Source organism: Nerophis lumbriciformis, linkage group LG23, assembly GCF_033978685.3.
Source record: "Nerophis lumbriciformis linkage group LG23, RoL_Nlum_v2.1, whole genome shotgun sequence".
NCBI classification, from domain to species: Eukaryota; Metazoa; Chordata; class Actinopteri; order Syngnathiformes; family Syngnathidae; genus Nerophis; species Nerophis lumbriciformis.
The window spans coordinates 2288307-2307588 of NC_084570.2; the positions used below are offsets into that span (position 1 = coordinate 2288307).

The window sequence follows — 19282 nt, forward strand, 5'->3', positions numbered from 1 at the left end:
TTTAACACTCTTACTAAGAATGCGCCACACTGTGAACCCACACCAAACAAGAATGACAAACACATTTCGGGAGAACATCTGCACCGTAACACAACATAAACACAACAGAACTCATACCCAGAATCCCATGCAGCCCTAACTCTTCTGGGATACATTATACACCCCCGCTACCAAACCCCGCCCACCTCAACCGACGCAAAGAGAGGGGGTGGGGGGGTGATGTGTGAGGGAGCAGGGTTGGGGTGGGGGCGGGGTTTGGTGGTAGCAGGGGTGTATAATGTAGCCCGGAAGAGTCAGGGCTGCATGGGATTCTGGGTATTTGTCCTGTTGTGTTTATGTTGTGTTACGGTGCAGATGTTCTCCCGAAATGTGTTTGTCATTCTTGTTTGGTGTGGGTTCACAGTGTGGCGCATTATTAGTAAGAGTGTTAAAGTTGTTTTATATGGTCACCGTCAGTGTAACCTGGGTGGCTTTTGACCAAGTATGCATTGCTGTCACGTACGTGTGCAAGCAGAAGATGCATACTGTATAACAAGTGGTTGGGCTGGCACACTAATAATACAGATTGTAGAGGGCGTCAAATGTTGTACCATCATGGCACGCCCTTATTATAGATGTAAGGGTGAAAATCGGCGAATATTAATCCCGGGAGTTTTCTGCGAGAGTCACTAAATTCCGGAAGTCTCACGGGAAAATTGGGGGGTTCGGCAAGTAAGCTGCTGAGCCGCATCAGAGTGATCAAAGAGCCGCATGCGGCTCCGGAGCCGCGGGTTGCCGACCCCTGGATTAGAATATTGTAAAAATGACTTAAAGGTGTTATTTAATGTGTAGAAGTTTCTTAAAATGTTGAAAAACATATTCAAAAGGTCTTACATAGTATTTTTATGCTCTAGCTATGAAAATATTCCATTTATAATGATTGCCTCTTTTGTGGAAATGTGTTCATTGCAGGCATGTCCAGAACCAACTGTGATAAATGAGAGATGACTGTATATATATATTCACCCGGTCACAGCATTGAGTACACTTACACTATCGCCAATCGATACAGAACTGCATAGAAAACAGCTGCTTTTAGCAGCATTTAAAGTTAAAGTACCAATGATTGTCGCACACACACTAGGTGTGGCGAAATTATTCTCTGCATTTGACCCATCCTCTTGTACACCCCTTGGGAGGTGAGGGGAGCAGTGGGCAGCAGCGGTGGCCGTGCCTGGGAATCATTGTTGGTGATTTAACCCCCAATTCCAACCCTTGATGCTGAGTGCCAAGCAGGGAGGTAATGGGTCCCATTTGTATAGTCTTTGGTATGACTCGGCCAGGGTTTGAACTCACGACCTACCGATCTCAGGGCGGACACACTAACCACTAGGCCACTGAGTAGGTTCTGTACACACTTGGCATCCATTGGAGCCAGTCACCCAGGAGGAGGGGTCTCACATCTGCGGCCACTTCCCAAGGTTTCTACTTTTTCCCATTTTGGGGAGTTTTTCCTTGCCCGGATGTGAGTTTCAGATCAGGGGATGTCATCGTGGTTTGTGCAGCCTTTTGAGGTACTGGTAATTATAAGCTACATATACTGTACATAAACCTTAATTGACTGATTGATTGATTGAAAGCTGCTACTGATATTGCAATTTCAGAATGTTGCGTTAAATCAGGGGTAGGGAACCTATGGCTCTCGAGCCAGATGTGGCTCTTTTGATGACTGCATCTGGCTCTCAGATAAATCTTATCTGACATTGCTTAACACGATAAGTAATGAATAATTCACTGGTAATCGCAGTGTTAAAAATAACGTTCAAATTATAAAACATTCTCATGCATTTTAATCCATCCATCTGTTTTCTACTGCACCTGTTCAAGAAGTCGCATTAATGGTAAGAATTATTTTATTAATTATTGGATCGATTCAGAATTACAATGTTATTAAAAAGAATAAGAGACTTATTATACTCAAAAAATGTTGGTCTTACTTAAAAATGCACGCATTTATTGTATTCAGTGTTAAAAAAATATTATATGGCTCTCACGAGAATACATTTTAAAATATTTGGCTTTCATGGCTCTCTCAGCCAAAAAGGTTCCCGACCTCTGCGTTAGATCCACGTCTGACCTGCTGAATGACATGGCTCGCTCTAAACTCAGCCCTCTGCTTGTGCTCAGGCTGACGCCTGGAGGTTCGAAAGTCCTTGGGGACCAGGAAATTCTGGTTTGGATGCTACCACCTCCAGATTCCCCCAATTTTGTGCTGCTGCTCCAGGCTCTCCTGGAAGTCAGTGACATCCCTGCAGAAAACAACAATAACAATATTTGCTGTTGTGTTCCATTAGTGATTTAGATTTGTTTCAAATTGACTCACTCTTCTCCTCTTCAATCTTCGCTCTGATACTCTGCCGGACCATCCTCTTTTGCAGCCTCTCCTCTACTTCCTCCGCTGGCTCGTCGCTAGGTTGGTTGAGGGTTCCGTACTGTCGTGCTGCCTCACGGGGGGTCAGCCGGTCCAGTGTGTTGACGCAGTAGATGTAGTGGTTCTTCCAGACACCAAACTCCTTTTCTCCAGGTGTGTAGGGAAGAAACCAGCCCTGTCGGATGCAGCGTCCCGCCCACAGACAGTCCTAAGAAGAGGCAATTGATGAAACTACCAAGGATCATACACAATCCCGCAGCATTAACCTTATGACCTTTTTCACCTGCTCAGACAATAATCTCCAGTGCCAGCTGACTTGGGCAGCATAGCAGAGGTCCAGAGGGGACAGGAATGACATGATGTACAGTGACAGGAAGCGAGGCAAAACCGCCGCCATATCCACTCGAGTCACCGGAAGAGTTTTGACCAGCAGATCTCTACAGGACCTGCTCGGGCCATTCAGATATGTGGTGAAAACACACATGGTCAGTGTTCTGGTGTATGGATTTAAAGGGGAACATTATCACCAGACCTATGTAAGCGTCAATATATACCTTGATGTTGCAGAAAAAAGACCATATATTTTTTTAACCGATTTCCGAACTCTAAATGGGTGAATTTTGGCGAATTAAACGCCTTTCTAATATTCGCTCTCGGCGCGATGACGTCACATCGGGAAGCAATCCGCCATTTTCTCAAACACCGAGTTAAATCAGCTCTGTTATTTTCCGTTTTTTAGACTGTTTTCCGTACCTTGGAGACATCATGCCTCGTCGGTGTGTTGTCGGAGGGTGTAACAACACGAACAGGGACGGATTCAAGTTGCACCAGTGGCCCAAAGATGCGAAAGTGGCAAGAAATTGGACGTTTGTTCCGCACACTTTACCGACGAAAGCTATGCTACGACAGAGATGGCAAGAATGTGTGGACATCCTGCGACACTCAAATCAGATGCATTTCCAATGATAAAGTCAAATCAACTTTATTTATTTATAGAGCACATTTAAAATTTACCACAGGGGTAGCCAAAGTGCTGTACAATGAGCAGGTTAAAAGATAAAACGAGTACCGAGCAAACACAACACAACACAAACAGAACACGATAAAAAATAAATAATTAAAATAGAATTAATAAAAACATAAAAACATAAAAACAGGATCACAGCAGGTGTATTATGGGGCGCCATTGCAGGATGGATATCACTCAGTGTTAAAAGCCATGGAATAAAAGTATGTTTTTAAGAGAGATTTAAAAACAGGAAGAGAGGAGGCTTGTCTAACACTCAGGGGTAGGTCGTTCCAGAGCTTGGGAGCAGCAACGGCGAAAGCTCTGTCACCTCTAAGCTTCAGCCTTGTGTCAGGGACCGTCAACAGCAGCTGATCGGCTGATCTTAAGGATCGGGTGGGGCAGTAAGGCTGAAGGAGGTCGGAGAGATAGGTTGGCGCGAGGTTGTTTAGACATTTAAAAACAAATAAAAGGAGTTTAAAATGTATTCGGTAACGCACAGGGAGCCAGTGAAGGGACGCTAAAATAGGGGTGATGTGCTCACGTCTGCGGGTCTGTGTTAGCAGACGAGCAGCAGAGTTCTGCACGAGCTGCAGGCGGGCGAGGGAGGCCTGGCTAATGCCAACATACAGGGCATTACAGTAATCAAGACGAGTCGAGATAAAAGCGTGGATTAATTTCTCAAGATCATGTCTTGATAGAAGCGGTTTCACTTTCGCTATTTGGCGTAATTGATAAAAGCTTTTTTGAACGACGCTGCTGATTTGTTTTTCGAATTTAAAATCTGAGTCAAACTTTACCCCCAGGTTTGTGACAGAGTCGCTGAGATACGGGGTCAGAGTGCCGAGGTCAACGTTGGGGGAGGGAGAGCGACTTGGACCGAACAACATAACTTCTGTTTTATCTTCATTTAGGCTCAGGAAGTTAGCTGAAAGCCAGACTTTGATGTCGTGCAGGCAGTCAATAAGACGTTGAACCGTGTTATTTTGTGCCATGGGAAAATAAATCTGGCAATCATCGGCATAAAAATGAAATGCAATACTGTACTTCCTAAAAATAGAACCAAGGGGGAGAAGGTAAAGCGCAAATAAAATTGGGGCAAGGATTGAGCCCTGGGGGACCCCATGTGGTAAAGGAGCTGTGGACGACATAAAACTGTCTACTTTTACACAAAAACTCCTGTCGGTTAGGTACGACCGGAACCAGTTGAGGGCGGCGCCCTTAATGCCCACACAGTTCTCAAGACGAGTGATTAAGGTGGCGTGGTCGACGGTGTCGAACGCAGCAGACAGATCTAAAAGCACCAGGACAACATATTTACCAGAATCAGTGGACAGGAGGATATCGTTAAAAACTTTCAGTCAAAGAAATCTGCCGCCAGACCCCCATTCAATCTGCCGGAGTGTGTGAGCAATTCAGGGACAAAGGGCCTCGCTAGCACGGCAAGCAATGGCGGCAGTTTGTTCCCGCAGACGAGCGAGCTAAACCCCCTATCGACCCTAGCTTCCCTGGCCTGCTGACATCAACTCCAAAACTGGACAGATCAGCTTTCAGGAAAAGAGCGCCGATGAGGGTATGTTTACAGAACATATTAATTGATGAAAATTGGGCTGTGTGCACTCTCAAAGTGCATGTTGTTGCCAAATGTATTTCATATGCTGTAAACCTAGTTCATAGTTGTTAGTTTCCTTTAATGCCAAACAAACACATACCAATCGTTGGTTAGAAGGCGATCGCCGAATTCGTCCTCGCTTTCTCCCGTGTCGCTGGCTGTCGTGTCGTTTTCGTCGGTTTCGCTTGCATACGGTTCAAACCGATATGGCTCAATAGCTTCAGTCTCTTCTTCAAGTTCGTTTTCGCTACCTGCCTCCACACTACAACCATCCGTTTCAATACATGCGTAATCTGTTGAATCGCTCAAGCCGTTGAAATCCGAGTCTGAATCCGAGCTAATGTCGCTATAGCTTGCAGTTCTTTCCGCCATGTTTGTTTGTGTTGGCTTCACTATGTGACGTCACAGGAAAATGGACGGGTGGTTAAAATCAGGCGCTTTGAAGCTTTTTTTAGGGATATTGCGTGATGGGTAAAATTTTGAAAAAAACTTTGAAAAATGTAACAAGCCACTGGGAACTGATTTTTAATGGTTTTAACAATTCTGAAATTGTGATAATGTTCCCCTTTAAAAAGAAAGTTTTACCTGAGTTGGGGCTTGGTGCAGCGTGCGAGCACGGACTGCAGCATGTGTTTCCTTTGTCGGTCTGTCCACAGATCAAACCAGTGGAGTATCAGGTTGATCCTCTCCTCAAATAACTGGCAGCACAGATGATTCATGAACGCATTTGGTACAACCACACAATATAATCTATTCCAACACAACATTCTTTTTTGAAACGTAATACATTTACTTTGAAGTCTCTACTGCACGGCATCATTTGTCTTCAGTTACCTTATTAAGAACTTAAAGGCCTACTGAAAGCCACTACTACCGACCACGCAGTCTGATGGTTTATATATCAATGATGAAATCTTAACATTGCAACACATGCCAATACGGCCGGGTTAGCTTACTAAAGTGCAATTTTAAATTTCGCGCGAAATATCCTGCTGAAAACGTCTCGGTATGATGACGTCAGCGCGTGATGTCGCGGATTGTAAAGGACATTTTGGGACAGCATGGTGGCCAGCTATTAAGTCGTCTCTTTTCATCACAAAACTCCACAGTATTCTGGACATCTGTGTTGGTGAATCTTTTGCAATTTGTTCAATGAACAATGGAGACAGCAAAGAAGAAAGCTGTAGGTGGGAAGCGGTGTATTGCGGCCGACTGCAGCAACACAAACACGGCCGGTGTTTCATTGTTTACATTCCCGAAAGATGACAGTCAAGCTTTACCATTGGCCTGTGGAGAACTGGGACAACAGAGACTCTTACCAGGACTTTGAGTTGGATACGCAGACGCGGTACCGTGAGTACGCATGCAGCTGCGGCTTCCAAACATTTGATCGCTTGCCCGTACGTGCGTGCCGCTATGTGCATGTCACGTATGCAACTTTGGGGACTTTGGGGAAATATATGTGCTGTATGAACTTTGGGGAGGTGAACGGTACTTTGGGCTGTGGGATTGAGTGTGTTGTGCAGGTGTTTGAGTTGTATTGGCGGGTTATATGGACGGAAGGGGGGAGGTGTTTGTTATGCGGGATTAATTTGTGGCATACTAAATATAAGCCTGGTTGTGTTGTGGCTAATAGAGAATATATATGTCTTGTGTTTATTTACTGTTTGTCATTCCCAGCTGAATATCAGGTCCCACCCGCCTCTCACAGCATCTTCCCTATCTGAATCGCTCCCACTGCCCTCTAGTCCTTCACTCTCACTTTCCTCATCCACAAATCTTTCATCCTCGCTCAAATTAATGGGGAAATCGTCGCTTTCTCGGTCCGAATCGCTCTCGCTGCTGGTGGCCATGATTGTAAACAATGTGCGGATGTGAGGAGCTCCACAACCTGTGACGTCACGCTACTCGTCTGCTACTTCCGGTACAGGCAAGGCTTTTTTATCAGCGACCAAAAGTTGCGAACTTTATCGTCGATGTTCTCTACTAAATCCTTACAGCAAAAATATGGCAATATCGCGAAATGATCAAGTATGACAAATAGAATGGACCTGCTATCCCCGTTTAAATAAGAAAATTGCATTTCAGTAGGCCTTTAAGCTAAGAGGGTGGAACATGTTGGCATTGACACATAAAAAGTAAAGTTTGTTTGTAAGTTGTGTTTTTGATACACTGCAAAAAGTCAGTGTTCAAAAACAAGAAAAAAAATACAAAAATGAGGGGTATTTTATTTGAACTAAGCAAAATTATCTGCCAATAGAAAAAGAAAAATTGGCTTGTCAAGACTTTCCAAAACAAGTAAAATTAGCTAACTTCAATGAACCCAAAAATACCTTAAAATAAGAATATTCTCACTAATAACAAGTGCACTTTTCTTGGTAGAAAAAAATAATATGAGACATTTTTGCTCAATATGTTGAAAAATATTCTTAAATGAAGTAAATGCTAGTGCCATTATCTTGACATAATGATATGCGCTCGGCATTACATTTCTTGAAACCAGCAAACTTATACTAAAAACGAATTTATTGTTCTTAATGGAAAGGCAACAAGGCAACCGCTTGTTACTCTCAGGGTCTCCTAGCCGCTCAGGCAAATTATATTGTCTAAAAATGCATTTTTCCATGGATAACATGACATCATCGCGCCAAGTGCGTGCTCTTTCAGTCAATTAGTGCGCATATATACAGCCCGGCCCCCGGTCAAAATTTTTTTAATTGTAATTTTGAAGAATTTATCTGAATGTGCATGAACTATTTCTGTTCAAAATTGTTAGAAATGTCACTTGTTAAATGTTTAAATATTAACTGTCTGTTTACTGTACTGTGCCAACTGTACTACTATATGAGTACGTCTTTTCTATTGTTTCATTGAAAATAAAACAGCAAAGTCCATTTGGCCGTCATCTGTTTTAATTATGAGACACAATTGTGTCAAAGTCAGGATTTTTTTTTTTATGCTTGAAATAAGAAATGATTACTTTAAAAAAAGTAGCTTTATACTTGTGAGTGTTGATGACACAGCTTTGCAATATTTGATATTCTAGTTTCAAGCATGTTTTACTCAATATAGGTCATCAAATCTCAGCAACAAGCTGTAATATCTTACGGAGATCATTTAGGACCAAAACCCTTAAAACAAGTAAAACACTCTAACATAAAATCTGCTTAGTGAGAAGAATTATCTTTTCAGACAGAAAATAAGCAAATATCACCCTCATTTGAGATATTTAATCTTACTTAGATTTCAGTTTTTGCAGTGTACGTACCCCAAAAAGGAGGAGACATCAAATATCTTAAAGCTGTAATGTAATGCATTTATACCAATGACATTTGATGAAATGGTGAGTGGGTTTGTTATTGTGATTCTTGGTGGATGTATTTTTCGGACTATAAGGCGCACTTAAAATCATTTTTTTCCCTCAAAACTCGTAAGTGCGCCTTATAACGCCTAATGTAAGGAATACGTTTGGTTGAGCTTACCCACCTCGAAGCTCTATTATTTGGTACATGGTGTAATGATAAGTGTGACCAGTAGATGGCAGTCAAACATAAGAGATAAGTGTAGGCTGCACTATGATGGGTGTAAAGTAAACAACACCAACATTTTTTTAAATGTTCCATTGAGAATAAAGAACATTACACACGGCGCTCAAAAATCTATCAAAATGTTTTAGTGCGACTTTGGTAAGCTATGAAGCCGGACCGCTTGAAGGATTGTCGGCGCATTAAACATTATTATTATGGCGTGTGTATAAGGTAAGACATATTATATGGCGTTTTTTTCCCCGCAATTTTATGCTAAAGCAACTTTTCTTACCTTCTGGTAGCTGCTGATCTGTATTTGGGATCTGCATAAATCCTGAAAAATTGCGTGCATCTGCGCCGTAGTCAATAAACTTATTTTTCTATGTCTTCTTGTTATGGGACATTCATCTTCCGCTGTTGCCATTTCTAATATAAAGTAGTGTAAAGTTCTTACTTATATCTGTCAGTAAACTCGCCATGAAAGCGCTAAAACATACCAGCGTAGTGAGTTTACATTATTCACCCAAGGAACTTTGGTTATTAGAGTTTCGGTCGGACGATTTTTCACGGGACACATTTCCTGTGTGGTTGTTTCCGGATGAGGAGATGCTGCTCCATTTTTTATTTAAGTAAAGTCTGAATGTCATTAAAACAGTTAGCTCCATCTTTTGACTCTTCTTCCACTCCCGTCCTTGCACGCTACACCGCTACAACAAAGATGACGGGGAGAAGACGCTGCCGAAGGTGAGTTACGTAAATAAGACCGCCCACAAAATGGCGCATCCTGAAGTGACTGTCAGAAAGCGACTTGAAGATGATCTGTAAAACATTATCTATGCAACATTCTGAAGTCCCAATTAGAGCCTCTTTTCTTACAAGAAGTGATTCAATCCACCTGCGAATATCAAACTAAGAGGCCTTATCCATTGATGTGCTCAAACTGAAATAGCACTATTTAATTAAACTTGGTGGTTTGCTTTCTCCAAGGAGAATATAAACATTCACCATATGTGGAACATAATATGAGTGAATTAATTCACTTCATTTAATATTATGATTATTTAAAAATATAAACACACTATACTTTTCTTGGTAGAAATACCTTTAAATGTTGTTTTAACTTCCTAAAAGCATTATTTTTATTTGGGCGCTGTTTATTTTCTTACGTTTTAGTGTGTAAACGTTTTAAAGCAGTGGTTTTCAAACTTTTTTCATTAAGTACCACCTCAAGAAACAAACCAACATTAAAATACAGTATTCATTTAAAAAAAGGCAACATTTTTGTTTAACAAATATATTTAGTAATGTTGGCCGCTGTAACATTAGACACAGTTTGAAGAGTAACACTGTGTTTAAATATATGCAAATAAAACTCTGTACTTTAATCAAGTGATTACTTGGCGTACCACTAGATCAGGGGTGCTCACACTTTTTCTGCAGGCGAGCTACTTTTCAATTGATCAAGTCGTGGGGATCTACCTCATTCATATATATAATTTACATTTACTTATTTATGAAATATATGTTTTTGTTAACAAGTTAAAGGTGTTTAATGATAATGCAAGCATGTTTAACACATATAGTTAATATTGTTAAAAAATTAAAGTGTTTAATGATAATACAAGTATGTTTAATACATATAGTTAATATTGTTAACAAGTAAAAGGTGTTTAAAGATAATGCAAGCATGTTTAACACATATAGTTAATATTGTTAACAAGTAAAAGGTGTTTAAAGATAATACAAGCATGTTTAACACATATAGTTAATATTGTTAAAAAAATTAAAGGTGTTTAATGATAATACAAGCATGTTTAATACACATAGTTAATATTGTTAACAAGTTAAAGGTGTTTAATGATAATACAAGCATGTTTAACACATAGTTAATATTGTTAAAAAATTAAAGGTGTTTAATGATAATACAAGAATGTTTAATACATATAGTTAATATTGTTAATAAGTTAAAGGTGTTTAAAGATAATACAAGCATGTTTAACACATATAGTTAATATTGTTAATAAGTTAAAGGTGTTTAAAGATAATACAAGCATGTTTAACACATATAGTTAATATTGTTAATAAAGATAATACAAGCATGTTTAACACATATAGATTCCTTTCTTTCATGAAGACAAGAATATAAGTTGGTGTATTACCTGATTCTGATGACTTGCATTGATAGGAATCAGACAGTGGTGCTGATAAGGTCCGCATTTTTGAATGGAGGAGAAAAAAAGTCCTCCTTTCTGTCCAATACCACATGAAAGTGGTTGGTTTTTGGCATCTTATTTGTCCAGCTTCCGTACTCCTTTGTATACACTTTACAAGAAATACATTGTCGGCAAACTCCGTAGCTTGCTAGCTTGTGCACGCCAGCTTTCTGAGACTCCTATTTTGTTAGCGCAACTGTGCAACTGTGCAGTCGGTCTTTGGAGTCTTGACGACAGGTACGGCGCCAGAGTCTGTTGAAATAAAGTGTTTCTCGCCTTCCAGTCGGTAATTTTAATGAGCTGGCAGCAGCCAGTGTCTTCTCAGAAGACCCTCGAGTGCCGTGAATGTCAATCAAGTGACGAAAGTGACGTCATAGTGAAGATTTATGATCGCTCATTTTTAGGACTATTTTTTTAATGCCTGGCTGGTGATCGACTGACACACCCTCCGAGATCGACCGGTAGCTCGTGATCGACGTAATGAGCACCCCTGCACTAGATGGAGCAAGCGTACCACAGAGAATCACTGTTTTAGAGTGTTAAATGATTGAAGCAAATTATTTTTTGTAATGGGCCAAAATGGGAGTCAGCAACCCGCAAGCGGCTCTTTAGTGCCGCCCTCGTGGCTCTCTGGAGCATTTTCAAAAAAGGTTTGAAAATGGAAAAATATGGTGGAAAAATCTTTTTTTTGTTTTAGTATGTTTTTTGTTTGAAGACAAACACGACACAAACCTTCCCAATTGTTAGAAAGCTCACTGTTTAATATGTTTGTGTGTATGCTTCACTTATGACAGTATTGGGTGAACATCGTTTTGTCCTACTAATTTTGGCGGTTCTTGAACTCACCATAGTGTGGACCGTGACGCAACAGTTTGTTTACATGTAAAATCTTCCACTCCTTCTTTGTCTCATTTTGTCCACCAAAAGTTTCATGCTGTGCGTGAATGCACAAAGGTGCGCTTTGTTGATGATATTGACTTGTCGGAGTGCTAATCAGGTATATTTAGGCTCGCTGTATGTACATATTGCATCATTATACCATATTTGAGCTCATTTAATTTACTTTACTTTTATCTTCTTTGTATATAATTTAGTTTTGCATGTCTCATGACACATTGTTTGTATGTAATATTGGCTGAATTTCTCATAGTTATGTGTTTGCCATGTTGTTCCAGACCACAGCAAACGTCACTTAGCTTGCCAAAGATTGTAATACATTCATTAGAAGAAGACAGCCTGCTGTTTCCTTAAACTTGGACACACACATCTATACCTTTGGCCAATCTACGCCAGTCATTTCCAGAAGTTGTCTCATCCTGTTAGAAGCAGTGTTGGGACTAACGTGTTACAAAGTAATAATAAATAATAAATAAACTTTATTTATAGAGCACATTTAAAATTTACCACAGGGGTAGCCAAAGTGCTGTACAATGAGCAGGTTAAAAGATAAAACAAGTACCGAGCAAACACAACACAACACAAACAGAACACGATAAAAAATAAATAATTAAAATAGAATTAATAAAAACATAAAAACAGGATCACAGCAGGTGTATTATGGGGCGCCATTGCAGGATGGATATCACTCAGTGTTAAAAGCCATGGAATAAAAGTATGTTTTTAAGAGAGATTTAAAAACAGGAAGAGAGGAGGCTTGTCTAACACTCAGGGGTAGGTCGTTCCAGAGCTTGGGAGCAGCAACGGCGAAAGCTCTGTCACCTCTAAGCTTCAGCCTTGTGTCAGGGACCGTCAACAGCAGCTGATCGGCTGATCTTAAGGATCAGCTGATCTGTAACTGTTACTGTAACGCGTTACTGCATTGTAACTGTTACTGTAACGCGTTACAGTAACAGTTACTGTAACGCCGTTAGTTTCAGCGGTAACTAGTAATCTAACGCGTTATTTTTTATATTCAGTAACTTAGTTACCGTTACTACATGATGCGTTACTGTGTTATTTTACGTTATTTTTTATGTGGTATCGGCTAGAAACAGAAGATCTGAGTGTGTTTTATTGGAGTGCTGCGGTGTCGTCCTTCTGAATGTTCTTGTGTCACAAGCCGGAGGCGCGCTCTGTGTGTGTCTGGGTGTGGGTGTGGGTGTGGGGACGGGAGGGGAGGGGAGGAAAGGGGAGGGGAGGGGGGGGGGGGCGTGTCTGTGTTTACTAACAACAGAGCTGCAGTCGAGTGTCTTAACATGGAGATATTCTCACTTCTTTTCTTTTGTCGAGCACAAAGAAAATAACATTTAAGTAAAATGTAAGTTGTGTCTAGGATCAAAGATCCCGTCTACTGCCCAAAACAACAATTCAAATCTGCCTGGTTAGGCTTTGTGTATGTCACCTGTGCCTTCCTTAGGTGAAGCCAGGTTTACAGCTATGTTGTTATTATGCTGTTTGTTACTTATGTATGTTATGTTGCAGCTATTTAAAATGGTTTTGTCAATTTGTTCCGGCCTGAAATAAATTGGCCCTTTGAAACATATCTTTGTCTTTGTGTGTTGTATGTAGACCACATGGCTTAGCAGAGTTCAGTGATGCAAATGCATGTCAAGTTGATCAACACATTGTATTATTCTCCAGTGCAATAACAGTACTGAAATGAAGGCTAAAAGGGCATTAATGGGAGCTTTTTTTTAAAAAAAGAAGAAAAAAACTTACTTTTCACAGTAACGCATTACTTTTTGATGTACGTAACTGAGTTACTTTTGAAATAAAGTAACTATTAACTGTAACTAGATACTGGTTTTCAGTAACTAACCCAACACTGGTTAGAAGCCTCCATTTTACTAATGATGTCTATAATGTTGCAAAAATGTGTAGGATACAAATGTAAAATACAACATTTCTGTCAACGGACATTTGTATCAGTCTTTGATTGATTGATTGATTGATTGAAACTTTTATCAGTAGATTGCACAGTACAGTACATATTCTGTACAATTGACCACTAAATAGTAACACCCAGGGCCGGCCCGTGGCATAGGCCGTATAGGCAAATGCTAAGGGCGCCGTCCATCAGGGGGCGCCACGCCAGTGCCACAAATGTTGGAGAAAAAAAAAAAAAAAAAAAAAAAGTTGGTACCATTATTTCTAAATACAAAAAATAATCCCACGTTAATTAAAATGCAAAGTAAAGCCTATTTAATAGAAATATTATTTGTTACAACATTACGCCCCCCTCCCCCCCGCACGGTGCGCCCCCTCCCTTCCCGTATCATGACTCTTTTTGGACGTCACCACATCAAAAAATCAACACAAGATGTCAAAACGGCCAAAACTGTCAGGTGCCCAGGGAAGAAAAAAGAGAAAAGAAGAGGAGAAACGAGAAAAGACAGAGGTAGCAGGTAGGTAACGTTAGCCTACATGAAATTATTTGTCTGTTACAGAATGTGATAGTAACCTGGCTTTTTAGCATTAAGCTAATGTTACATGATTCGGCAATTGCTAATCAATAAATAGCTAGTACTGTTTTAACGTCGGGTTAATATTGTGGAGGGGGCTAAATTGTTATGGAAAATAATAATGTAACGTTAGGTAATTACAGTACTCCCACCTTACATTCCTCAGGGACATTTGTATTAGATCTTTTAAGCAGGTGTTTTTTGTTTACATTGTTATTGCCTTCTGGTTAGCTAATGTTTGACCTGCAGGTAATAGTCACTTTTTTCCACCCCTTTATATATTAGGGTTAGTTGTAAGTAAAAAAAAAAAAGGTCAAAGACAAAGCTATTCGGTTTCATGCGAGTATATACACTTCACTGCCGATGTGGGGGGGGGGGCGCCACCTAAAATCTTGCCTAGGGCGCCAGATTGGTTAGGGCCGGGCCTGGTAACACCCCAATAAGTTTTTCAACTTGTTTGAGTCGGGGTCCACGTAAATAAATTCATGGTAAATAGCCTAGGTGATAGTAGGCTAATATAGATAATATAGACATTTACATCATGTGTTGCCTTCATTATAACAATTATTTAAGGCTTTTAATTTTTTGCGGCTCAGGACTTCTTTTTTTTTAATTGTCTCTTTCAACATTTTGGGTTGCCAAACCCTGCACTAGATGGAGCCCGCGCACCACAGATAATCACTATTTTAGAGTGTTAAATGATTGAAGCAAAAAAAAAAAAATTGTTATGGGCTAAAATATGAATGTGTCCTCTGTTCATGTAAGCATTTAAGTTATTTAGCGATTGTTTCTCCAGGATATGAGCAGTCATACCGTGCGTTTTTTCCTCAAAATGCAATATAACGCTGGTCTACTCTGCAGCAAAAACTAACATATTACCTTTCAGTTTCTCCTACTTCTTCTTGTTCAGTATGATGACATATCATAGCTGGAAAAATGTCATTTAGAGACTGTCTGACCTGCATGTTGCTGGTTTGGTTGTTCAGTGGAGTCCAGCAGCTGAAGCGCGCGTCCGAGGCCCGGCGGTGCGCGTCATGGTCGGTCACGCCAGGCTTCCACGGCGTCACCGAGTGTCGCTTCGCGTTTAAATTGTCTTCCATAACGGATGTCCCTTGTGAAGAAGCGGAGTGGGATTCAGATGAAACCAACAGGTCGATCTCCAATCTACGCACTTACAAATGGTGAGGATGCCCAGGTAACCATGGTTACACATCAACACATTCCTTCACAGATGATTCAGCGGCTCCAGCAATGTCCTGCAATTTTTTATTATTTTTTTTAGAAAAAGTCCGTCGACTAATCGGGCCATTTTTTTTTTTTAAATAAACCTGTATTTTCATTTTAAATTTAAAGGTTTTGATTACAATTGAGTAGTGTAGTTTCGGGCTATACCACAAGATGGCACTTGGATAACGTCTAATAAATAACACAATATTCTGTATAGCAGGGCCCCCCAACCTTTTTTGCACCAGGGACCGGTTTAACCATGTAAGACCCAAATACAGAAAAACCTAAAAAAATAAAAATAAAAAAAAATGTTTCACCTTTTAGATGTTGTTGTAGGAAGCATTTGAACGCAACACAAGGGTAGAATGTAAACTATCCATGTGTAGAGAAAATACTTCAAGCAGTGATGTAGTGGAGGGAATACAACCTGTTTGAGCCCACTGCAACAAGCCAGCTATTTTGACTACCACATTCACCCAGTGTTGTACAAACCCCGTTTCCATATGAGTTGGGAAATTGTGTTAGATGTAAATATAAACAGAATACAATGATTTGCAAATCCCTTTCAACCCATATTCAGTTGAATGCACTACAAAGACAAGATATGTGATGTTCAAACTCTTTTTTTTTTTTTTGCAAATAATAATTAACTTAGAATTTCATGGCTGCAACACATGCCAAAGTAGTTGGGAAAGGGCATGTTCACCACTGTGTTACATGGCCTTTCCTTTTAACAACACTCAGTAAACGTTTGGGAACTGAGGAGACACATTTTTTCCCATTCTTGCTTGATGTACAGCTTAAGTTGTTCAACAGTCCGGGGGTCTCCGTTGTGCTATTTGAGGCTTCATAATGCGCCACACATTTTCAATGGGAGACAGGTCTGGACTACAGGCAGGCCAGTCTAGTACCCGCACTCTTTTACTATGAAGCCACGTTGATGCAACACGTGGCTTGGCATTGTCTTGCTGAAATAAGCAGGGGCGTCCATGGTAACGTTGCTTGGATGGCAACATATGTTGCTCCAAAACCTGTATGTACTTTTCAGCATTAATGGTGCCTTCACAGATGTGTACGTTACCCATGTCTTGGGCACTAATACACCCCCATACCATCACAGATACTGGCTTTTCAATTTTGCGCCTATAACAATCCGGATGGTTCTTTTCCTCTTTGGTCCGGATGACACGACATCCACAGTTTCCAAAAACAATTTGAAATGTGGACTCGTCAGACCACAGAACACTTTTCCACTTTGTATCAGTCCATCTTAGATGAGCTCAGGCCCAGCGAAGCCGACGGCGTTTCTGGGTGTTGTTGATAAAACGGTTTTCGCCTTGCATAGAAGAGTTTTAACTTGCACTTACAGATGTAGCGACCAACTGTAGTTACTGACAGTGGGTTTCTGAAGTGTTCCTGAGCCCATGTGGTGATATCCTTTACACACTGATGTCGCTTGTTGATGCAGTACAGCCTGAGGGATCGAAGGTCACGGGCTTAGCTGCTTACGTGCAGTGATTTCTCCAGATTCTCTGAAGCCTTTGATGATATTACGGACCGTAGATGGTGAAATCCCTAAATTCCTTGCAATAGCTGGTCGAGAAGGGTTTTTCTTAAAACTGTTCAACAATTTGCTCACGCATTTGTTGACAAAGTGGTGACCCTCGCCCCATCCTTGTTTGTGAATGACTGAGCATTTCATGGAATCGACTTTTATACCCAATCATAGCACCCACCTGTTCCCAATTTGCCTGTTCACCTGTGGGATGTTCCAAATAAGTGTTTGATGAGCATTCCTCAACTTTATCAGTATTTATTGCCACCTTTCCCAACTTCTTTGTCACGTGTTGCTGGCATCAAATTCTAAAGTTAATGATTATTTGCAAAAAAAATAAATGTTTATCAGTTTGAACATCAAATATGTTGTCTTTGTAGCATATTCAACTGAATATGGGTTGAAAATGATTTGCAAATATCATTGTATTCCGTTTATATTTACATCTAACACAATATCCCAACTCATATGGAAACGGGGTTTGTATAATTGCAACAATTATATAACAAGCTCTAAATGAAATTTGATACATCTGTTCCACAATAACTACATATGTACATGCTCTAGACATTGTAATAGCAGCCAAAACAAATATAAAATACATTTTACTTACTTGAATCCGATGAATCCAGTCCAATGAAACAAATAGATGTTGTTTGAAGGAAACCTTGAGAGGTTGTGTGAGTTCATGGCCAGAAGGCGTGATTTATAAACAAATTTACGATCCAATAGCCTCGTGAGACTGAACAATAGGACCCAATGACTATGTAAATGAGGTAAAAAAAAAAAAAAAAAAAAAAAAAAAAAAAAAAATATATATATATATATATATATATATATATATATATATATATATATATAACAGATTGCTTTTTAGGATGGTTAAAAGTAACGTTGTAATTTTACAAGAAGGGGTGTTACAGGGTTAATGTAGGCATTATTCCCACGTGTGGCAGATAGATATAGCAAATATAAATATACATGAAAAAACTCACCATAACATTCAATTAGTGGGGGCCCCTGGACTTTTCCCTTTGCAAAAAACCTCTCCATAGACTTTTGTTTTTTGCTAATTTTTGCCAGTAGTGGGCTTTATTTTTGGCTTTAGTATCTGATGGGTGAAGTGAAGTGAATTATATTTATATAGCGCCTTTCTCTAGTGACTCAAAGCGCTTTACATAGTGAAACCCAATATCTAAGTTACATTTAAACAAGTGTGGGTGGCACTGGGAGCAGGTGGGTAAAGTGTCTTGCCCAAGGACACAACAGCAGTGACTAGGATGGCGGAAGCGGGGATCGAACCTGCGACCCTCAAGTTGCTGGCACGGCCGCTCTACCAACCGAGCTATACCGCCCCACCGTTATAGGTGATACATCACATTTAAGGACAAGAGCATGGATATACAGTATAAGAAAGCTAGAAATACTTGACGTTTGTCATGTCTGTGTGATCATGTTTTGTTTTAGTAACGTTCGGTTTAAATTTTGGACTTTTTGTGCACTTTTGTTTTGTTTTGTCACCATAGCAACCATTAGTTTCACCTGTCACGTCACGCACCTGTTCCACGTTTGGACTCATTGTGCACTCTTGTCACCATAGCAACCATTAGTTTTCACCTGTCACGTCACGCACCTGTTTCACGTTTTGAGTCACGCACCTGCATTCACTAATCATGTCCATAGTATTTAAGTTCATTCATTTTCTGTTGTTCGTCCTGACGACATCCCCGCATTTATGCTCCTGCACACTCTCCACACCCTGATGACCCTTGCTACTCTTTTTTTCATGCCGGTTCCATGCCAAGTAAGTTTTTGTTTGTTAAGCCACAGTTAGTGTTTTGTTTAATTGTTCATAGTTTCTGCCAATGTGCAAGTTTTGTGTTTAAAGTCTAGTTTTGTACCTCCGCCCCTGTGCGCGCTTTTCGTTTATTCCTTTTTTGATAGTTTAAATAAATCATGTGTTTACCTTCACGCCATGACCAGTCCAGTTCATTTGCACCACGGGAGAACAAACCAAGCCAAAGTCCAAGTCTTGACAACGTTAGTTCCAATAGATTTCTGTGGATTACTATTTCTATTCTAAAAGTTATTTCCATGCGTAAATACATCCGTTATTGCTAACTACTTATGTAATAGGACGATGTGCAATAATACCAGCACTTTAACTTACTAGGCCAAAGGATGTGTATTTTTTTCCCTTCAGCACAATTATTGTATGCAACAATTTAGCACTTCTTCATCTGCCTTATTCACTTTACTAGAGATATCGAATATCGGAAATTATCGGTATCGGTTTCAAAAAGTAAAAAGCGCAATAAACCTTAAAGGCAC

General features: G+C 40.1%; 1 protein-coding gene across 1 annotated transcript in view; it reads right to left on the reverse strand.

The window, feature by feature from the left end:
• ect2l (epithelial cell transforming 2 like) overlaps positions 1-15577 on the reverse strand; it is a 41856-nt gene extending 26279 nt beyond the window's left edge. Inside the window, exons 1-6 of the mRNA XM_061985333.2 lie at positions 15346-15577; positions 15129-15280; positions 5614-5726; positions 2694-2856; positions 2363-2618; positions 2117-2288 (exon numbers count right to left, since the gene is read on the reverse strand). Of these exons, the coding sequence (XP_061841317.2) occupies positions 2117-2288; positions 2363-2618; positions 2694-2856; positions 5614-5726; positions 15129-15280; positions 15346-15382 (893 nt within the window). The 5' untranslated portion in view covers positions 15383-15577. The remainder of the gene's footprint in view (positions 1-2116; positions 2289-2362; positions 2619-2693; positions 2857-5613; positions 5727-15128; positions 15281-15345) is intronic.
• Between the last annotated feature and the right edge of the window lie 3705 nt (positions 15578-19282).